This window comes from Nerophis ophidion, linkage group LG05 (genome assembly GCF_033978795.1).
Source record: "Nerophis ophidion isolate RoL-2023_Sa linkage group LG05, RoL_Noph_v1.0, whole genome shotgun sequence".
In the NCBI taxonomy this organism is placed as follows: Eukaryota; Metazoa; Chordata; class Actinopteri; order Syngnathiformes; family Syngnathidae; genus Nerophis; species Nerophis ophidion.
In genome coordinates this window covers 3575107-3599240 of record NC_084615.1, presented here as the reverse complement: position 1 = coordinate 3599240, position 24134 = coordinate 3575107, and the positions used below count along the sequence as shown (strand labels likewise).

At 38.6% G+C, this 24134-nt stretch overlaps 1 protein-coding gene across 2 annotated transcripts in view; it reads right to left on the bottom strand.

Moving 5' to 3' along the window:
- Positions 1-24134, bottom strand: part of frmpd3 (FERM and PDZ domain containing 3) — a 228838-nt gene that overhangs the window by 80664 nt on the left and 124040 nt on the right. For both annotated transcript variants that reach the window (XM_061899737.1, XM_061899738.1), the window contains exons 2-5: positions 13611-13723; positions 1655-1809; positions 1469-1571; positions 1113-1158 (exon numbers count right to left, since the gene is read on the bottom strand). In XM_061899737.1, coding sequence (XP_061755721.1) covers positions 1113-1158; positions 1469-1571; positions 1655-1809; positions 13611-13651 — 345 coding nt within the window. In that variant the 5' untranslated portion in view covers positions 13652-13723. The remainder of the gene's footprint in view (positions 1-1112; positions 1159-1468; positions 1572-1654; positions 1810-13610; positions 13724-24134) is intronic.

Genomic DNA, 24134 nt, shown 5'->3' with positions numbered 1-24134 from the left:
CGCTAAAGGCAGTGCAAAGGCACGCCCCCAATATTGTTGTCTGGGTGGAAATCGGGAAAGATTCGGGAGAATGGTTGCCCCGGGAAATTTTCGGGAGGCGCACTGAAATTCGGGAGTCTCCCGGGAAAATCGGGAGGGTTGGCAAGTATGACTAATGGCTGCCATTTTGCGGTCCTTATACACAGCTACCGTAGTCTCTGACTACGGTAGCTGCAATGGGCCGACAATCCATCAAAGTCATACTAAAACATTTTGACAGATTTTTGAGTGGCGTGTGGGATGTTCTTTATTTTCAATGGAACATTTCAAGTTTTGGTGTTTACTTGAGTCACATTGCAGTCTACACGTATCTCTTATGTGTGACTACCATGGTCACACTTATCATTACGCCATGTACCATATAGAATTGCTTCGAGGTCGGTAAGCACAACCTGAATTATTCTGTACATTAGGCGGACCGGGTTATAAGGCGCACTGTCGAGTTTTGAGAAAAAGAAAAGATTTTAAGTGTGCCTTTTACTCCGAAAAATACGGTACATGCCTTTGGCGTGCTAATAATATATTTTGTTGCCTAGATTGAGCTTCTTAATAGCTGGTATAGATTATATTTGTGTGCTCGGTTTCTCAACATAAGAAGAACCCTACAGGCTGGAATAGGGTTGTACAGTATATTGGTATAATACGGTATACTGGTATTAGTATAGTACCACAATACTAATGAATCATATTCGGTACTATACTGCATCTCAAAAGTACCAGTCCACCGCTAGCTAGCGGCTAACATCCAGGCCCAGTTGGCAGTGTTTTAGCTACTTCTAAATCACTAATCCTCGCCTTCATGGCTATCCCCGCGACCCGACCTCGGATAAGCGGAAGAAGATGGATGGATGGAGTTTGAACATCAAATATATTGTCTTTATTGTGCATTCAACTGAATATGGGTTGATAAGGACTTGCAAATCATTGTATTGGGTTAATATTGACATCTAACGCAATTTCCCAACTCCTATGGAAACGGGGTTGGTAAAGCAGGCCCAATGTTTCCTTCTCTCGGGTGGACACTGACAGTTAATGACTGCGTAAAGAGGGAGCGAGGGGGAAGGTGCACGTACCTGATGAGGCTGCAGCACAGTGAGAACAATGGAGTCTTTGCAGCGTCTATGGGAAGACGAGAGAGAGTGGAGTGGGTTAGGTAACGCCGTGTGCAGCAGCAGCAGCAGCAGCAGCAGCAGCGCTCCACCACCTTCTATCTGCCATTTCCTCTCCGTCCTTCAGCGCTGAAAAGGACTGACTCATCCACCGTTTTTGTGCTCACGCGGTCCTTTTATAGCCATTTTCTTTTACCTGTGTTCCCTTTACTCGTCACTATGACTTGATCACAGCTTGAAAACCCCCCCCCCCCTGGCCCCTAAGCAGCCCAGTCCTCCCTCCATTCTTCCCTCCCTCCTGGGACAGTAAAGGATGCTACCTTACAAGGTCTATGACTCTCTCTCGGGGCGCGTCGCTCACCGTCTCCTCGTTAATGGCCAAGATCTGATCTCCGGGGAGAAGCTTACCAAAGGAGGGTCCGTCTGCAGGCAACACAAAGCCAGCATACACATTCATGGCATGCAATGCACTCTTTTGTCGCTTCTTTTCTCTCACACGCACTAACCGGCAGAGACTGAGCGCACGATGACGGGCCTTTGGCTGCCTGCGATGAAGCCGAAGCCTTGGGTGGTGTGTCGCTGGATGGTGACTTGTCGAGCCGTGGCAGGACTTAGGGTACCGCTGTCCATACCATCTTGGACCTCCTCTAACATCGCAGAGCTGCACACAAAACACACGTTTACAAGTGGAAAAAAAATGGCATTTTGCATGAAACGGCCTTCTTTCATCTCCGTAATATCGCTAAAATTCGCTCCATTCTGTCCACTAAAGACGCTGAGATCATTATCCATGCGTTTGTTACGTCTCGCCTCGACTACTGTAACGTATTATTTTCGGGTCTCCCCATGTCTAGCATTAAAAGATTACAGTTGGTACAAAATGCGGCTGCTAGACTTTTGACAAGAACAAGAAAGTTTGATCACATTACGCCTGTACTGTATATACCTTTATATACATATATACATACATATATACCTGTACTGTATATACCTTTATATACATATATACATACATATATACCTATACTGTATATACCTTTATATACATATATACATACATATATACCTGTACTGTATATACCTTTATATACATATATACATACATATATACCTATACTGTATATACCTTTATATACATATATACATACATATATACCTATACTGGCTCACCTGCACTGGCTTCCTGTGCACTTAAGATGTGACTTTAAGGTTTTACTACTTACGTATAAAATACTACACGGTCTAGCTCCATCCTATCTTGCAGATTGTATTGTACCATATGTCCCGGCAAGAAATCTGCCTTCAAAGGACTCCGGCTTGTTAGTGATTCCCAAAGCCCAAAAAAAGTCTGCGGGCTATAGAGCGTTTTCCGTTCGGGCTCCAGTGCTCTGGAATGCCCTCCCGGTAACAGTTCGAGATGCCACCTCAGTAGAAGCATTTAAGTCTCACCTTAAAACTCATTTGTATACTCTAGCCTTTAAATAGACTCCCTTTTTAGACCAGTTGATCTGCTGTTTCTTTTCTTTTTCTTCTATGTCCCACTCTCCCCTGTGGAGGGGGTCCGGTCCGACCCGGTGGCCATGTACTGCTTGCCTGTGTATCGGCTGGGGACATCTCTGCGCTGCTGATCCGCCTCGACATCTCTGCGCTGCTGATCCGCCTCCGCTTGGGATGGTTTCCTGCTGGCTCCGCTGTGAACGGGACTCTCGCTGCTGAGTTGGACCCGCTTTGGACTGGACTCTCGCGACTATGTTGGATCCATTGTGGATTGAACTTTCACAGTATCATGTTAGACCCGCTCGACATCCATTGCTTTCCTCCTCTCCAAGGTTCTCATAGTCATCATTGTCACCGACGTCCCACTGGGTGTGAGTTTTCCTTGCCCTTATGTGGGCCTACCGAGGATGTCGTGGTGGTTTGTGCAGCCCTTTGAGACACTAGTGATTTAGGGCTATATAAGTAAACATTGATTGATTGATTGAATGTTGGTCTCGTTAAAGCAGGAGTTGGCAACTCAAAACGTTGAAAGAGCCGTATTGGCTACAAAAATACAAACCCTGTTTCCATATGAGTTGGGAAATTGTCCATCCATTTTCCATCCATTTTCTACCGCTTATTCCCTTTCGGGGTCGCGGGGGGCGCTGGCGCCTATCTCAGCTACATTCGGGCGGAAGGCGGGGTACACCCTGGACAAGTCGCCACCTCATCGCAGGGCCAACACAGACAGACAGACAACATTCACACTCACATTCACACACTAGGGCCAATTTAGTGTTGCCAATCAACCTATCCCCAGGTGCATGTCTTTGGAGGTGGGAGGAAGCCGGAGTACCCGGAGGGAACCCACGCATTCACGGGGAGAACATGCAAACTCCACACAGGAAGATCCCGAGCCTGGATTTGAACCCAGGACTGCAGGAACTTCGTATTGTGAGGCAGACGCACTAACCCCTCTGCCACCGTGAAGCCCCCCGTTTCCATATGAGTTGGGAAATTGTCCATCCATTTTCCATCCATTTTCTACCGCTTATTCCCTTTCGGGGTGGCGGGGGGCGCTGGCGCCTATCTCAGCTACAATCGGGCGGAAGGCGGGGTACACCCTGGACAAGTCGCCACCTCATCACAGGGCCAACACAGATAGACAGACAACATTCACACACTAGGGCCAATTTAGTGTTGCCAATCAACCTATCCCCAGGTGCATGTCTTTGGAAGTGGGAGGAAGCCGGAGTACCCGGAGGGAACCCACGCATTCACGGGGAGAACATGCAAACTCCACACAGAAAGATCCCGAGCCTGGATTTGAACCCAGGACTGCAGGACCTTCGTATTGTGAGGCAGACGCACTAACCCCTCTGCCACCGTGAAGCCCGTTGGGAAATTGTGTTAGATGTAAATATAAACGGAATACATCCATCCATCCATTTTCTACCGCTTATTCCCTTTCGGGGTGGCGGGGGGCGCTGGCGCCTATCTCAGCTACAATCGGGCGGAAGGCGGGGTACACCCTGGACAAGTCGCCTACTCATCGCAGGGCCAACACAGATAGACAGACAACATTCACACTCACATTCACACACTAGGGACCATTTAGTGTTGCCAATCAACCTATCCCCAGGTGCATGTCTTTGGAAGTGGGAGGAAGCCGGAGTACCCGGAGGGAACCCACGCAGTCACGGGGAGAACATGCAAACTCCACACAGAAAGATCCCGAGCCTGGATTTGAACCCAGGACTGCAGGACCTTCGTATTGTGAGGCAGACGCACTAACCCCTCTGGCACCGTGAAGCCCGTTGGGAAATTGTGTTAGATGTAAGTATAAACAGAATACAATGATTTGTAAATAATTTTCAACCCATATTCAGTTGAATGCGCTACAAAGAAAACATATTTAATGTTAAAACTCATAAACTTAATTTTTTTTTTTTGCAAATAATAATTAACATAGAATTTCATGGCTGCAACACGTGCAGAAGTAGTTGGGAAAGGGCATGTTCACCACTGTGTTACATCGCCTTTTCTTTAAACAACACTCAATAAACGACTAATTGTTGAAGCTTTTCAGGTGGAATTCGTTCCCATTCTTGTTTTATGTACAGCTTAGTTGTCGTATTTTTGCTTTCAAAATTTTCAGTGGGAGACAGGCCTGGACTACAGTGTATTACCCGGGCTCTTTTACTATGAAGCCACGCTGTTGAAACACATAATCTGTCATTGTCCTTCTGAAATAAGCAGGGGCGTCCATGATAACGTTGCTTGGACGACAATATTTGTTGCTCCGAAACTTGTATGTACCTTCCAGCATTAATGGTGCCTTCACTGATGTGTAAGTTACGTTTGGGAACTGAGGAAACTAATTGTTGAAGCTTTGAAAGTAGAATTCTTTCCCATTCTTGTTTTATGTAGAGCTTCAGTCGTTCAACAGTCCGGGGTCTTAGACTTCATAATGTGCCACACATTTTCCATGGGAGACAGGTCTGGACTGCAGGCGGGCCGGGAAAGTACCCTCACTCTTTTTTTGCGAATCCACGCTGTTGTAACACGTGCTGGATGTGGCTGGGCATTGTCTTGCTGAAATAAGCAGGGGCGTCCATGAAAAAGATGGCAGCATATGTTGTTCCAAAATTTTCAGCACCTTTCAGCATTAATGGTGCCTTCACAGATGTGTAAGTTACCCATGCCTTGGGCACTAAGGCACCCCCATACCATCACACACCCTACAGTGGCCTAGTGGTTAAAGTGTCCGCCCTGAGATTGGTAGGTCGTGAGTTCAAATCCCGGTCGAGTCATACCAAAGACTATAAAAATGGGACCCATTAAGGGTTGGAATAGGGGGTTATATCACCATAAATGATTCCCGGGTGCGGCACAGGGGGTGATCAAGGGTGTGTGGTCAAATACAGATAATAATTTCACCACATCTAGTATGTGTGTGACAATCATTGGTACTTTAACAGATGCTGGCTTTTGAACTTTGCGTCGATAACAGTCGACACAATGTCGAATATTTCCAAAAACAATTTGAAATGTGGACTCGTCAGACCACAGAACACTTTTCCACTTTGCATCAGTCCATCTTAGATGATTTTGGGCCCAGAGAAGCCGGCGGCGTTTCTGGATGTTGTTGATAAATGGCTTTGGCTTTGCCTAGTAGAGCTTTAACTTGCACTTACAGATGTAGCAACAAACTGTGTTTAGTGACAGTGGTTTTCTGAAGTGTCCCTGAGCCCATGTGGTGATATCCTTTACAGACTGATGTCTTTTTTTGATACAGTGCCGTCCGAGGGATCGAAGGTCACGGTCATTCAATGTTGGTTTCCAGCCATGCCGCTTACGTGGAGTGATTTCCTCAGATTCTCTGAACCTTTTGATGATATTATGGACCGTAGATGTTGAAATCCCACAATTTTTTTGCAATTGCACTTTGAGAAACGTTGTTCTTAAACTGTTTGACTATTTTCTCATGCAGTTGTGGACAAAGGGGTGCACATTTATTGGGAAGTTGTTTTTATACCCAATCATGGCACCCACCTGTTCGAAATTAGCCTGCACACCTGTGGGATGTTCCAAATAAGTGTTTGATGAGCATTCCTCATCTTTATCAGTATTTATTGCCACCTTTCCCAACTTCTTTGTCACATGTTGCTGGCATCAAATTCTAAAGTTAATGATTATTTGCCAAAAAAGAAATGTTTATTAGTTTGAACATCAAATATGTTGTCTTTGTAGCATATTCAACTGAATATGGCTTGAAAATGATTTGCAAATCATTGTATTCCGTTTATATTTACATCGAATACAATTTCCCAACTCATATGGAAATGGGGTTTGTACTAAAATCCTAAATACAGCCTGCGTTTACTATTATTAGGCGTGCAGGTGATCTACTAAGACTGCGTGTACAAATGACAACAAGTGCAGACCGCCCTATTTGAATGAGGATTTTGTGTGGCTGTCACCATGGAGACACTCATTTACTGTATTTGCAAAATATGCTCCAGCCTATTGTTGTCCCGATACCAGTATTTTGCTACCGGTACCAAAGGGGTGTACCTCGCCCCGTCCTTTCTTGTGAAAGACTGAGCATTTTTTGGGAAGCTGTTTTTATAGCCAATCATGGCACCCACCTGTTCCCAATTAGCCTGCACACCTGTGGGATGTTCCAAATAAGTGTTTGATGAGCATTCCTCAACTTTATCAGTGTTTACTGCCACCTTTCCCAACTTCTTTGTCACGTGTTGCTGGCATCAAATTCTAAAGTTAATGACTATTTGCAAAAAATAAATGTTTATCAGTTTGAACATCAAATATGTTGTCTTTGTAGCATATTCAACTGAATATGGGTTGAAAATGATTTGCAAATTATTGTATTCTGTTTATATTTACATCGAATACAATTTCCCAACTCATATGGAAACGGGGTTTGTACTAAAATCCTAAATACAGCCTGCGTTTACTATTATTAGGCGTGTTGCAGGTGATCTACTAAGACTGCGTGTACAAATGCTAACAAGTGCAGACCGCCCTATTTGAATGAGGATTTTGTGTGGCTGTCACCATGGAGACACTCATTTACTGTATTTGAAAAATATGCTCCAGCCTATTGTTGTCCCGATACCAGTATTTTGCTACCGGTACCAAAGGGGTGTACCTCGCCCCATCCTTTCTTGTGAAAGACTGAGCATTTTTTGGGAAGCTGTTTTTATCCCCAATCATGGTACCCACCTGTTCCCAATTAGCCTGCACACCTGTGGGATGTTCCAAATAAGTGCTTGATGAGCATTCCTCAACTTTATCAGTATTTATTGCCACCTTTCCCAACTTCTTTGTCACGTGTTGCTGGCATCAAATTCTAAAGTTAATAATTATTTTATAAGTTTGAACATCAAATATGTTGTCTTTGTAGCATATTTAACTGAATATGGCTTGAAAATGATTTGCAAATCATTGTATTCTGTTTATATTTACATCTAACACAATTTCCCAACTCATATGGAAACAGGGTTTGTACTAAAATCCTAAATACAGCCTGCGTTTACTATTATTAGGCGTGTTGCAGGTGATCTACTAAGACTGCGTGTACAAATGCTAACAAGTGCAGACCGCCCTATTTGAACGAGGGTTTTGTGTGGCTGTCACCATGGAGACACTCATTTACTGTATTTGCAAAATATGCTCCGGCCTATTGTTGTCCCGATACCAGTATTTTGCTACGGGTACCAAAGGGGTGTACCTCGCCCCATCCTTTCTTGTGAAAGACTGAGCATTTTTTGGGAAGCTGTTTTTATACCCAATCATGGCACCCACCTGTTCCCAATTAGCCTGCACACCTGTGGGATGTTCCAAATAAGTGTTTGATGAGCATTCCTCAACTTTATCAGTGTTTATTGCCACCTTTCCCAACTTCTTTGTCACGTGTTGCTGGCATCAAATTCTAAAGTTAATGATTATTTGCAAAAAAAAGAAATGTTTATCAGTTTGAACATGAAATATGTTGTCTTTGTAGCATATTCAACTGAATATGGCTTGAAAAGGATTTGTAAATCATTGTATTCTGTTTATATTTACATCTAACACAATTTCCCAACTCATATGGAAACAGGGTTTGTACAAAAAAACTAATTGGTCTGGAGCCGCAAAAAATGATATATAAGTCTAATACAAGTGTCTACATTAGCTATAATAAATAACCTTATCAAAACGACTATGAGTCACAGGCTGAAGAAAAACTTGAAAACTGATATTTATTCAACACATTTTTACACCATTCGAAACCATCAGTGAATCAGAGGCTACTCAGAAGGTGAGAAAACTCACGAAAACTACAGGCTTTTAATGGCCAAAGGTTTTAACAAAAATAATGGAAACGGCAGACTGTCTTCTTTCAATAAAGTTATGCTGGGTAAATGATATTAAACTTGTTGTGAATATTGACAAAACAAAAAGCATTCTTTTTGGATCCGGAGCAAAACTGCTTGGTGTGCTATTAGACCAGGGGTCACCAAGGCGGTGCCCGTAAGGACCAGATGAGTCGCCCGCTGGCCTGTTCTAAAAAATAGCTCAAATAGCAGCACTTACCAGTGAGCTGCCTCTATTTTTTTATTTTATTTTATTTACTAGCAAGCTGGTCTCACTTTGCTGGACATTTTTAATTCTACGAGAGACAAAACTCAAATAGAATTAGAAAATCCAAGAAAATATTTTAAAGACTTGGTCTTCACTTGTTTAAATAAATTCATTTATTTTTTTAACTTTGCTTCTTATAACTTTCAGAAAGACAATTTTAGAGAAAAAATACATCCTTAAAAATGATTTTAGGATTTTTAAACACTTATAGCTTTCTTACCTTTTAAATTCCTTCCCCTTCTTTCCTGACAATTTAAATCAATGTTCAAGTAATTTTTTTATTAGATTTTATTGTAAAAAATAATAAATACATTTTAATTTAATTTTTCATTTTAGCTTCTGTTTTTTCGACAAATAATATTTGTGAAATATTTTTTCAAACTTAATATGATTAAAATAATGGCAAATCTAGAAAATCTGTAGAATCCAATTTAAATCTTATTTCAAAGTCTTTTGAATTTCTTTTAAAATTTTTGTTCTGGAAAATCTAGAAGAAATAATGATTTGTCTTTGTTAGAAATATAGCTTGGTCCAATTTGTTATATATTCTAACAAAGTGCAGATTGGATTTTAACCTATTTAAAACATGTCATCAAAATTCTAAAATTAATCTTAATCAGGAAAAATTGTTAATGATGTTCCATAAATTCTTTTTTTAAGTTTTTCAAAAGATTCGAATTAGCTAATTTTTCTCTTCTTCTTTTCGGTTGAATTTTGAATTTCAAAGAGTCGAAATTGAAGATAACCTATGTTTCAACATTTAATTTTCTTTTTTTTTTTTTCCTGTTTTCTCCTCTTTTAGACCGTTCAATTAAGTGTTTTTTTCATCATTTATTCTCTAAAAAAAAACCCTTCCATAAACTTATTATGATTAAAATAAAAATAAAATATTCTGGCAAATCTAGAAAAACTGTAGAATCCAATTTAAATCTTATTTCAAAGTCTTTTGAATTGCTTTTAAAATGTTGGTTCTGGAAAATCTAGAAGAAATAAAGATTTGTCTTTGTTAGAAATATAGCTTGGTCCAATTTGTTATATATTCTAACAAAGTGCAGATTGGATTTTAACCTATTTAAAACATGTCATCAAAATTCAAAAATTAATCTTAATCAGGAAAAGTTACTAATGATGTTCCATAAATTCTTTCAAATTTTCAAAAATATTCGAATTAGCTAGTTTTTCTCTTCTTTTCGGTTGAATTTTGAATTTCAAAGAGTCGAAATTGAAGATAAACTATGTTTCAACATTTAATTTTCTTTTTTTTTCCTGTTTTCTCCTCTTTTAGACCGTTCAATTAAGTGTTTTTTTCATCATTTATTCTCTAAAAAAAAAAACCTTCCATAAACTTATTATGATTAAAATAAAAATAAAATATTCTGGAAAACCTAGAAAATCTGTAGAATCCAATTTAAATCTTATTTCAAAGTCTTTTGAATTTCTTTTAAAATTTTGGCTCCGGAAAATCTAGAAGAAATAATGATTTGTCTTTGTTAGAAATATAGCTTGGTCCAATTTGTTATATATTCTAACAAAGTGCAGATTGGATTTTAACCTATTTAAAACATGTCATCAAAATTCTGAAATTAATCTTAATCAGGAAAAATTGTTAACGATGTTCCATAAATTATTTTTTTAAGCTTTTCAAAAAGATTCGAAATAGCTAGTTTTCTCTTAATTTTTTTTCTGCTGAATTTTGAATTTTAAGGAGTTGAAATTGAAGATAAACTACGTTTCAAAATTAAATTTAAATTTTTTTTCTGTTTTCTCCTCTTTTAAACCGTTCAATTAAGTGTATAGTTTATCATTTATTCTCTACAAAAAACCTTCCGTAAAAGGAATAAAAATGTACGACAGAACGACAGACAAAAATACCCATTTTTTTTATATATATAGATTCATTTATTAAAGGGAAATTAAGCAACTTGGCTATTTCTGGCAATTTATTTAAGTGTGTATCAAACTGGTAGCCCTTTGCTTTAATCAGTACCCAAGAAGTAGCTCTTGGTTTCAAAAAGGTTGGTGACCCCTGTATTAACTGTCATGGTCCGATCATATTGATGGTATTTTAATGAAAATGGGAAGAGGTTTAGCCATGGTCAGAAAGTGCTCCACCTTCTTGACATCCTCAACAATGGGTCAAGTCATACAGTCCTCGGTTTTCTGTCATCTTCATGACTGTCCTATAATATGGTCCTCTACGACTAAGTCTGACCTGTACAAACTGCAACTTGTCCAGAACAGAGCGCCTAGACTGCTATGTAAATGTTCTTTGCGCACTAATATTTCATTTATGCATGCACGCTTGTCCTGGTTGTCTGTTGGACAAAAGATGCATTGGAGTCTCCTTATGTTCTTTAGAACTATCATCTTGATAATTTTTCCCGCAGCCCGGCGGAAGTGGGGAGAATTTTTATTTCTTTATTTATTTTTTTTAATTTTCTTTTCTTTTATTTGTATTTTTGTCATGAAAAAGGGAGGTTTTTTTTTTGGGGGGGGGGGCGATTTTTATTTAATAATATTTTTTTTAAATTATTTTTTAAATTTATTTAATTTTTTTGTCACAAAAAATTATTTTTTTTTGGGTTGGTGCACTAATTGTAAGTGTATCTTGTGTTTTTTATGTTGATTTAACAAAATTAAAAAAGAATAAAAATAAAATAATAATAAAAAAAAATTATTCCGCGCCAATCGGGCCCGGTGGTTGGGGACCACTTATATAGACCCCAGGAAGACTAGCAGTCGCTTTGGGGTCAGCTAGTGGGGATCCATTTAAGAAACAAACAATGAAGTATTATAACTAAATATTATTATTAATAAAAGAAAAGTTATTTTGTATGTTCACTATTTCATTTAAGGACAAAATTGGAATATAAAACACATGTTTAATGTACCCTAAGATTGTTTTGTTAAAATAAAGCCGATAATGACATTTTTTGTGGTCCGCTTTATTTAAAAAAAGTACCGATAAGTATCAAAATACATTTTGATACTGGTACCGATAAGTATCAAAATACATTTTGATACTGGTACCAAAAAATTGTTATCGGGACAACCCTAATGCTATCTCCTTCTTTAGTAAAATTTGATCATTTGTTCAAATTCTTAATAAAATATCATGATTTGGGACGAAGATGCTACCAAAACACATACGACACAATATAAAATTGCCTCCAGTCTTCTGAAACAAGTCCAAATTCAAATAACTCGAGTAGTGGGCAAAATTGTAATACGTTCACAATTATTGATGCTTACACAGAAACATTGAAAAAGGAACATTTAAGATTCCTTCTAAGCCAGGGGTTGGCAACCCAAAATGTTGAAAGAGCCATAATGGGCCAAAAATACCAAAAACAAATCCGTCTGGAGCCGCAAAAAAACAAAAAGCCGTATATATAAGTCTTATAATGAAGGCAACACATGACGTGTCTTTATTAGCTATAATAGTCGACTATCAAAGTTAGTCTTATATAAGTCTTATAATGAAGGCAACACATTACCTAAGTATCTATATTAGCTATATTTAGCCTACTATCAAAATGACTTTAAAAGTCTTTATACTTAAAATAATATAGACACTTCAAAGTGTCTATATTAGCTGTAATAATGTGTCGCAGGCTGAAGCTAATCTTTGAAACCATTAGTAAATCAGAGGCTACTCAGAAGGTGAGATAACTCCTGGAAATGACTGACTTTTAATCACCAAAATGGATTTGTAACAATCTTTGGCAAGCTAGGTAATGTTTGCTGTGGTCTGGAACAACATGGCACACAAACGACTATCAGACATACAGCCAATATCACATACAAATAATGTGTCTTGAGACATGCAAAACTAAATTATATACAAAGAGGACAAAAGTAAAGAATAGTAAATGAGGTCAAATATACCTACAATTGAGGCATATTAATACAATATGTACATAAATAGCATATTTGCTTCAATTAGCTTGCAGCAAATATGCCTGAGAAGCACTCAATAACATCATAAAAGCGTTTTATACTGTGGGCATTCACGCACAGTATAAAATATTTGGTGGACAAATTGAGACAAGGAAGAAGTGGAAGATTTTACACGTAAACAAACGATTGCGACACAGTCCACAGTATGGATTTATTAGAAATAAAATAAACACAGTTTATTTAGAAAAGTATCGAAAAGTACTAAAAAGTATCTAAATACATTTTGGTGCCAAAATGTTGGTATCGGGACAACACTCATATATATATATATGTAGGTGTGGGAAAAATCACAAAGCTACTTCATCTCTACAGAACTGTTTCATGAGGGGTTCCCTCAATCTCCTGATAATTGAGGGAACCCCTCAATTGAAGGAACTCTCCTGAAGGAATCAATAAAGTACTATCTATCTATCTATGAAACAGTTCTGTAGAGATGAAGTAGTCTTGTGATTTTTCCCACACCTACATATTGCGCTCTACCACGGTATCGAGCACTATTCTCTGGATAATCCAATCAAGACATATATATATATATATATATATATATATATATATATATATATATATATATATATATATATATATATATACATATACATACATATGTATATATATACATACATACATATACATACATATGTATATATATACATACATACATATATATATATACATACATACATATATATACATACATACACATACATACATACATACATACATACATACATACATACATACATACATACATACATACATACATACATACATACATACATATATATATATATATATATATATATATATATATATATATATATATATATATATATATATATATATATATATATATATATATATATATATATAGCCTACCTGTCACATGCGTATATGTGTCCATCCTGGACCTTGGCCATCCCCTGAGTGGAGGGCGCAGCATGGGTCAGGTTTGCATTGCAAAGGCTGCACTCTCATAAGAAATCCTTCACCTGCACAACAACAACAAAAAAAAAACGGACATTACACATCTTCCTTTCATCATTATTTGAATGAACTGCAGGATGTCACATCTCGGATACAACTGTTAAAATAATCCAATTATACTTGTAAAGATGCGTCATATGTGCAGTAACAGTGAAGACATACATCAGATCCTGCAAAAATCCACAATGTTAAAGTAGGAATTTAGAGGTTTTCATGTAACACAGGAGACCCACCTAAAAAAACATCTCTTATCAATGACATAGGACAGGGGTCGGCAACCCAAAATGTTGAAAGAGCCATATTGGACCAAAAATACAAAAACAAATCCGTCTGGAGCCGCAAGAAAATAAAAGTCATATTACATACAGATAGTGTGTCATGAGATATAAATGAAATTATAAGGACTTAATGGAAACTAAATGAGCTCAAACACACCTACAAATGAGGCTTAACGATGCAATATGTACATACCACTAGCCTAAATAGCATGTTAGCATCGATTAGCTTGCAGTGACCAAATATCTCTGATTAGCACACGCCACACAACTCAATAACATCAACAAAACTCACCTTTGTGCATTTATGCACAACGTTAAAAGTTTGGTGGACAAAATGAGACAGAAAAAGAAGTGGCATGAAACACGTCTTAGAATGTCGGAGAAAGTTACACAGGTAAACCAGGGGTGTCCAAACTTTTTCCACCGAGGGCCACACACGGACAAATAAAACCATGATATTTTTCATTTTCAAACCATAACAAAATATATAGATTCTTTTTTTTTTTTTACCTTTAGGACTCCCAGGGACCATAGAGGGTCTCCGTCATTAACATGTTAAAAATAAGTCAAATTATTATTTTCATTTTTTATGTAACGCTTACAGTAAATCTATATATCAACTTCAGGTTAATATAAAGTAAAAAAAAAAAAAAGGTTTTAAGCCTTTTCAGTCAAAGAAAACTTTGTTTTTTTTTATAGTAAAACTGAAATATGCAGTATTACCCCCATTGCCCAAAACATTCAGAAAGCAATATTTGATATGAAATAATTGGAGCCCTGAAAAGATCAATAATGCAGGACACCATTGATTTAAATGTATTATTATTTCTGAGTAATCACAGTGAAAAAATAACTAAAATCCCACTAAATATCTTTGTGATTCAAAAGGTACATTTTAATTATTATTTGTTTCATTTTCAACACTTCAGTTACAAGATCAACCTCAGATATATCCGTCGATTTTACGTTTGAACTATTATTTTCTCGGTTTTATGCTCTTTTGTCAAAGAAAACACTGTTTTTATATGGCAACCGCACAGTATATGCACATATTGTCCACATAAAACATTACAAAGTGAAATATTTGAAGTAATTGGAGCCTTAAATAGGTCAGTAATTCATTATAACTTTTTTTTTTTTTTTTTTTTAGCATTGGCAATAAGAGCAAAATAAAGAAAAACAAAAGAAAAACAAACAGCCTGCATGGCAGCTTTTTGTCAACATTGCAACTTTTCCCTGTTAGATTTCACCTCATTGTACTTTTTTCTGGTGTTTTTTTTATTTATTTTTGCAGTAGCATTTCCAGAATGTGTAGCGGGCCGCACTTTGGACACCCCTGATGCAAACAAACTACGGTGAGTTCAAGGACCGCCAAAATTAGTAGGACAAAACGGCTCTCGCCAAATACTTGAATCAGTGAAGCGTGTTTAATATAAACAGTGTGCTTTATAACAATTAGGGAGGTTTGTGTCATGTTTGTCCTCCTGCAGAAACCAAAACAAAAAATGTTTTTTTCCTCTCATTTTTTTCCAGTTTTCATATATTTTTTAAAAATCTCCAGGGAGCCACTGGGGTGGCGCTAAAGAGCCGTATGTGACTCCAGAGCCGCGGGTTGCTGACCCCCAACATAGGAGAATGCATACACACTACTACCTATAACACTATTGTGTTACTATTGTGGAGGCGTGTCTTAATGAAATTAAACAATGGATGTCCGCTAACTTTTTGCAACTCAACGCAAAAAAAACGGAAATGCTGATTATCGGTCCTGCTAGACACCGACCTCTATTTAATGATACAACTCTAACATTTGACAACCAAACAATTAAACAAGGCGACTCGGTAAAGAATCTGGGTATTATCTTCGACCCAACTCTCTCCTTTGAGTCACACATTAAAAGCGTTACTAAAACGGCCTTCTTTCATCTCCGTAATATCGCTAAAATTCGCTCCATTCTGTCCACTAAAGACGCTGAGATCATTATCCATGCGTTTGTTACGTCTCGCCTCGATTACTGTAACGTATTATTTTCGGGTCTCCCCATGTCTAGCATTAAAAGATTACAGTTGGTACAAAATGCGGCTGCTAGACTTTTGACAAGAACAAGAAAGTTTGATCATATTACGCCTGTACTGTATATACCTTTATATACATATATACATACATATATACCTATACTGTATATACCTTTATATACATATATACATACATATATACCTATACTGTATATACCTTTATATACATATATACATACATATATACCTATACTGTATATACCTTTATATACATATATACATACACATATACCTGTACTGGCTCACCTGCACTGGCTTCCTGTGCACTTAAGATGTGACTTTAAGGTTTTACTACTTACGTATAAAATACTACACGGTCTAGCTCCATCCTATCTTGCCGATTGTATTGTACCATATGTCCCGGCAAGAAATCTGCGTTCAAAGGACTCCGGCTTATTAATGATTCCCAAAGCCCCAAAAAAGTCTGCGGGCTATAGAGCGTTTTCCGTTCAGGCTCCAGTACTCTGGAATGCCCTCCCGGTAACAGTTCGAGATGCCACCTCAGTAGAAGCATTTAAGTCTCACCTTAAAACTCATTTGTATACTCTAGCCTTTAAATAGACTCCCTTTTTAGACCAGTTGATCTGCCGTTTCTTTTCTTTTTCTCCTATGTCCCACTCTCCCTTGTGGAGGGGGTCCGGTCCAATCCGGTGGCCATGTACTGCTTGCCTGTGTATCGGCTGGGGACATCTCTGCGCTGCTGATCCGCCTCCGCTTGGGATGGTTTCCTGAACGGGACTCTCGCTGCTGTGTTGGATCCGCTTTGGACTGGACTCTCGCGACTGTGTTGGATCCATTATGGATTGAACTTTCACAGTATCATGTTAGACCCGCTCGACATCCATTGCTTTCCTCCTCTCTAAGGTTCTCATAGTCATCATTGTCACCGACGTCCCACTGGGTGTGAGTTTTCCTTGCCCTTATGTGGGCCTACCGAGGATGTCGTGGTGGTTTGTGCAGCCCTTTGAGACACTAGTGATTTAGGGCTATATAAGTAAACATTGATTGCTTGTCGGGATTGTTGCTGTGAGCCACACATCCTCTTTAACAGATGTGAGCGTAGGAGGAAGTAAGAGCGAGATTACTGTTGGAATGTGAGCGCACGTACACGGAACAAATTATCGACCATGGCAGGAAAAAATGCACAGAAAAGTTCAAATGCAGCTTCTAACTTGGCTAAACCAACTTTGAGATAAATGCTCGGAAAAAGGGAGGAATAGAAATACAAAGTCAAGACTGCTCAGAGTTATTATGCATGAATGCAAGAGCAGGATGGACAACAAACTGTCAGTAAACAGAGGTTGAGTCGCTTTTGACACTGTTTTTTTTTTTTTTTTAGTATAAATTCTTGCAGATTGTACTAACAGTGGCTTAGAAGGACCATGACTCTTTAACAATTGCAGTTGTGCATTACTGGTCTCTACCGAGTACCTCTGAAGGGACCATTCATTTTTGATAAACCTATTTTTTAGTCATGTGCATGATGGAACATTCATTGCGGGGTTTGATTTCAGTTTTAATTATTATTTAAAACCCCCCCAAAACAATTACATAACAAGCTAGAGTCATAATCAAAAGTTGACATACACTTGTAAATAAAATAATGTCATGCCTGGCTTGAGTTTCCAATAATTTCTACAACTTTTATTTTTTTTTGTGATAAAGTGACTGGAGCACACACTTGTTTGTGAGGCCTTTAATCCTAGGAACACCATGCCTACCGATACGCATGGTGGTGGTAGTATTATGCTCTGGGCCTGTTTTGCTGCCAATGGAGCTAGTGCTTTACGGAGAGTAAATGGGACAATGGAAAAGGAGGATTACAAATTCTTCAAGGCAACCTAAAATCATCAGCCCGGAGGTTGGGTCTTGGGCGCAACAGGACAATGACCCCAAACACACGTCGAAAGTGGTAAAGGAATGGCTAAATCAGGCATGAATTAAGGTCCTGACTTAAACGTGTCCTGACTTAAACGTGCGGACAATGCTGAAGAAACAAGTCCATGTCAGAAAACCAACACATTTAGCTGAACTGCAACAATTTGGTCATGAAGAGTGGTCAAAAATTCAACCAGATTCTTGTGGATAGCTACCAAAAGCGCCTTATTGCAGTGAAACTTGCCAAGGGGCATGTAACTAAATATTAACATAGCTGTATGTATACTTTTGACCCAGTAGTTTGGTCACATTTTCAGCAGACTCATAATAAATTCATAAAAGAACCAAACTCCATGAATGTTTTTTGTGACCAACAAGTATGTGCTCCAATCACTCCATCACAAAAAAATAAGAGTTGTAGAAATTCTTCTTTTCTTTCTCCTATGTCCCCCCCCCTCCCTTGTGGAGGGGGTCCGGTCCGATGACCATGGATGAAGTACCGGCTGTCCAGAGTCGAGACCCAGGATGGACCGCTCGTCGGGACCCAGGATGGACCACTCGCCTGTGTATCGGTTGGGGACATCTCTACGCTGCTGATCCGCCTCCGCTTGAGATGGTTTCCTGTGGACGGGACTCTCGCTGCTGTCTTGGATCCGCTTGAACTGAACTCTCGTGGCTGTGTTGGAGCCACTATGGATTGAACTTTCACAGTATCATGTTAGACCCGCTCGACATCCATTGCTTTCGGTCCCCTAGAGAGGGGGGGTTGCCCACATCTGAGGTCCTCTCCAAGGTTTCTCATAGTCAGCATTGTCACTGGCGTCCCACTGGATGTGAATTCTCCCTGCCCACTGGGTGTGAGTTTTCCTTGCCCTTTTGTGGGTTCTTCCGAGGATGTTGTAGTCGTAATGATTTGTGCAGTCCTTTGAGACATTTGTGATTTGGGGCTATATAAATAAACATTGATTGATTGATTGAAATGATTGGAAACTCATTGTCACAGTTATGTGATGTCGAACCCCAAGATGCAGAGACGGAGGCAGGCATAGAATATGAAAACATGATTTAATTAAAACTAAACAAAAACAAACAAAAAGCGCGCACGTGGGCGGAATAACAAACTAAGGGAGCTAGCACTGGAAGCTAGAAAACCAAAAAAGGAACTTTAGCATGGAAGCTAGTGGATAGCAAACAGAAAAACTGGAAATAACTAATGGCTAACAAGAACAGCCTACCGCTACGACGACCAGGACAAAATGTAGCACGGCAGGTAAGTAGCTGAAAAGAATCACATCGACACGACATGAGCAACTTATGGCAACGACAAGTCCAAATGACAATACAATGATCCAACAACTAACACAAGACAAAGAAAGTATAAATAGGAGCGGGCTGATTGGCAACAGGTGTGACCAGGTGCCAATCAGCCGCAGCTGAGGAGGAACACAGCACTCAGGGAACAAGACAGGAAGCTGACAAAATAAGGGCACTAGGCAGGAACTAAAGACAGGAGATACTAAACACAGAGGAAAAAGACAAATGCAGAGGAACAAGCTAAATCATAGACAAACTGTCATGGGGAAGCCTGACACTCCTGACTGTATGTGACATTCATCTGCCTGTTTCAAAGGTGCTCAGGCCTAGCTGGTTCTGCTTCTCAAAAATAATGATTTAATTTGACAATAATCCCTGTCCCTTCATCTATTACGTCCATCGATATTTGACAGTGCAACTCTGCCTTCATTACGATGCCCCTTTCTTTCGGCCCATCTAATGACTTGTAATTACCATCTGCTCCAGTCTCCAGGTGCTGCAAGCACACCCACCTGGCGAGTCTTCAAGGAAGTGCCAAGGATTTCTCACTCATCAGGTGTGTGTGATAACTGTGTGGGTGTGTTTCACTCGGAATGTCACTAGCACCTGACACCGTGTTCCTGATGCATATAGACTATGGACAGAAAGATATCAATCAATCAATCAATGTTTACTTATATAGCCCTAAATCACTAGTGTCTCAAAGGGCTGCACAAACCACTACGACATCCTCGGTAGGCCCACATAAGGGCAAGGAAAACTCACACCCAGTGGGACGTCGGAGACAATGATGACTATGAGAACATGATACTGTGATACTGATGATACTGATGACTATGAGAACATATGAGAACATGATACTGTGAAAGATCAATCCATAATGGATCCAACACTGTCGCGAGAGTCCAGTCCAAAGCGGATCCAACACAGCAGCGAGAGTCCCGTTCACAGCGGAGCCAGTAGGAAACCATCCCAAGCGGAGGCTGATCAGCAGCGCAGAGATGTCCCCAGCCGATACACAGGCGAGCAGTACATGGCCACCGGATCGGACCGGACTCCCTCCACAAAGGAGAGTGGGACATAGAAGAAAAAGAGAAAGAAGAGAAACGGCAGATCAACTGGTCTAAAAAGGGAGTCTATTTAAAGGCTAGAGTATACAAATGAGTTTTAAGGTGAGACTTAAATGCTTCTACTGAGGTAGCATCTCGAACTGTTACCGGGAGGGCATTCCAGAGTACTGGAGCCCGAAATGAAAACGCTCTATAGCCCGCAGACTTTTTTTGGGCTTTGGGAATCACTAACAAGCCGGAGTCCTTTGAACGCAGATTTCTTGCCGGGACATATGGTACAATACAATCGGCAAGATAGGATGGAGCTAGACCGTGTAGTATTTTATACGTAAGTAGTAAAACCTTAAAGTCACATCTTAAGTGCACAGGAAGCCAGTGCAGGTGAGCCAGTACAGGCGTAAAGATAGTACTTTATTGATTTCCTTCGGGCGAGTTCCCTCAGGAAAATTATATATATATATATATATATATATATATATATATATATATATATATATATATATATATATATATATATATACTACAGGTGTAGTCAGCGCTGCTTGCAGGAGGAAAAGTCACCGCCGCCGGCCAATGGTACTGAGACTGAGGACGAGGACCCTCATGTGCTGACAGCGAGACACAGCTGGCAGGTGATTAGATTTCACAGGTTGCACGTGTTAATTTAATCATCTGTTGTCTTTAACAATAAGCGGCCGGGAGATACACACACATATATATATATATATATATATGTATATATATATATACATATACATATATATATATATACACATATATATATATATATATACATATATATACACATATACATATATATACATACATATATATACATATATACATATATATATACATACATATATATATACATATATACATATATATATACACATATATATATATATATACATATATATATACACATATATATATATATATATACATATATATATACACATATATATATATATACATATATATATACACATATATATATATATATACATATATATATATATACACATATATATATATATACACATATATATATACACATGTATATATACACATATATATATACACATATATATATATATATATATATATATATATACCTATATATACATACACTGAAAAAAAGAAGAGTAAAATTAGCTAATTCGAATCTTTATGAAAAATTTTAAAGAATTTATGGAACATCATTAGTAATTTTTCCTGATTAAGATTAATTTTAGAATTTTGATGACATGTTTAAAATAGGTTGAAATCCAATCTGCACTTTGTTAGAATATATAATAAATTGGACCAAGCTATATTTCTGACAAAGACAAATAATTTCTTCTAGATTTTCCAGAAACATTTTTTTTTAAAGAAATTCAAAAGACTTTGAAATAAGATTTATATTTGATTCTACAGATTTTCTAGATTTGCCAGAATAATTCTTTTGAATTTTAATCATAAGTTTGAAGAAATATTTCACAAATATTCTTTGTCGAAAAAACAGAAGCTAAAATGAAGAATTCAATTAAAATGTATTTATTATTCTTTACAATAAGAAAAATAAATTTACTTGAACATTGATTTAAATTTTCAGGAAAGAAGAGGAAGGCATTTAAAAGGTAGCACGGTTTATGTGTTTAAAAATCCTAAAATCATTTTTAAGATTGTATTTTTTCTGTAAAATTGTCATTTTGAAAGTTATAAGAAGCAAAGTAAATAAATAAATGAATTTATTTAAACAAGTGAAGACCAAGTCTTTAAAATATTTTCTTGGATTTTCAAATTCTATTTGAGTTTTGTCTCTCTTGGAATTAAAAATGTCAAGCAAAGCGAGACCAGCTTGCTAGTAAATAAATACAATTAAAAAAATAGAGGCAGCTCACTGGTAAGTGCTGCTATTTGAGCTATTTTTAGAACAGGCCAGCGGGCTATTCATCTGGTCCTTACGGGGTACCTGTTGCCCGCGGGCACCGCGTTGGTGACCCCTAGGCTAAAGGAACAAAGCAGGTAAAATAGGACCTGGCTGATTGACACCAGGTGTGACCAGGTGCCAATCAGCCACAGCTAAGGAGAAACAAAGCACTCAGGGAGACAAACAGGAAGCTGAACCAAAATAAGAGTGCTGTTAGGAACTAAGGACAGGAAATACTAAACACGCAGAGTAGAAACTAAAACACAAACAATCCTAAAAATAGGTTGAAAAAGATTTGTGTTCTGTTTTTATTTACGATTTACACAACGTGCCAACTTCACAGGTTTTGGGTTTTGTACTTGAAATATTACATCATAGTACATGTTTTTCTGAGTGGAAAAACATCAAGTCGAGAGAGGCATGAAATCAGTGGTTTATTGGTTTTCTAGCCACCTTGACTATTTTGCTCGAGCATCCAATGTCCTCCTCTGCCCTGGTCGCACATCAACTCTGGCAGTAAATACAAACTTTTTAAAGGATATTTTTTTTTATTGAAGCAGAAATTGGAGACCTTGCAGTGTGGCTTTATAAACACCTCACATAAATCACAGCATTGAAATTCCTCACTGACTTTTCGAGAAGAAGCGGGACAGCAATTAAGGTTGCCAGGGGCGCACGGAGGCAAACACAATTCGCCTGGCGATACGGCATCATGCAAATGCCAAGAGGGAGGACACTGAGGAATTCTGTCAAGAAATGATCCCCGAGGGCATCTGCGGGTTGCCATGACTACAGCTCTAAGTGTAGCCGGTGTGGATGGAGAACGGGTGGGTGGATGCAAATGGCGATGTGGTCGCAGCAACAGGAGAAGGGCTCGCCGCATTCCTCTCGGATCCCGCCGGCATCACCACTGGTCAGAGCGCCTGGTGCCGCCTCCCACCTTTCTGTACCGGGCCTGCACGGTCAGGCAGCAATAAATGACATTTACTTATTTTCACCTCCGGGCCCGACAGCTTTATCATAATTAGCTGGAGTGGGAGGGGCACTGCATCACAACAAATACGGTAACTGCAGTGCAGAATAGGCTCTGTTCCAATGTGATCAGTGTTGATCACGACAAGGTGACTTGGCAGAGGCCACCTAACGATTAATCACACACCTAATGTGTCTGATGCTGTAATTTTGCAGGGAAACAATACAAAATTAAAATGGTGAGTGTTGCTGCATTTAAAAGAAACTGCTGCTTAAATTATGTGATAACAAATAGGGGTTTATTTCGGATTGAATCCCGATCCCATACTGTCACATGGGATTATAAAACTAGAAATGTTTTCCAGCATTTTTTTTGTAAATGTGAAGACTGTGTGGCAGTCCTCCGAGGATGCGTCGGGCAAAAACACAGCTTGAGGTAAGATAGAAAGTATTTATTTAACGAATAAAAGGCTAAGGAACAAAAACACTGGTGCTAACAGAAATGTAAACAAATGGCGCTAGCATGGAGGCTAGGAATATGAACAGAAACACTATACTTGGCACGAAGGCACGAAAAGGGAACAACAAAACGACTAGCATGAAAGCTAGGAATAAAATAAAGCTTAGCGTGGAAGCTAGCGAGAAAGAGCATGAAAAAACAAGTCATCAACAGTTGCGTCAAAGCAAACTAGAGTCAGACAATGAATGACGAAAAGGGGCGAGCTTAAATAAGGGAGGTGATAACGAGAAACAGGTTGAATTCCGATCCCATACTTTCACATGGGATTATAAAACTGGAAATGTTTCCCAGCATTTTTTTTGTAAATGTGAAGACTGTGTGGCAGTCCTTCGAGGATGCGTCGGGCAAAAACACAGCTTGAGGTAAGATATAAAGTATTTATTTAACGATTAA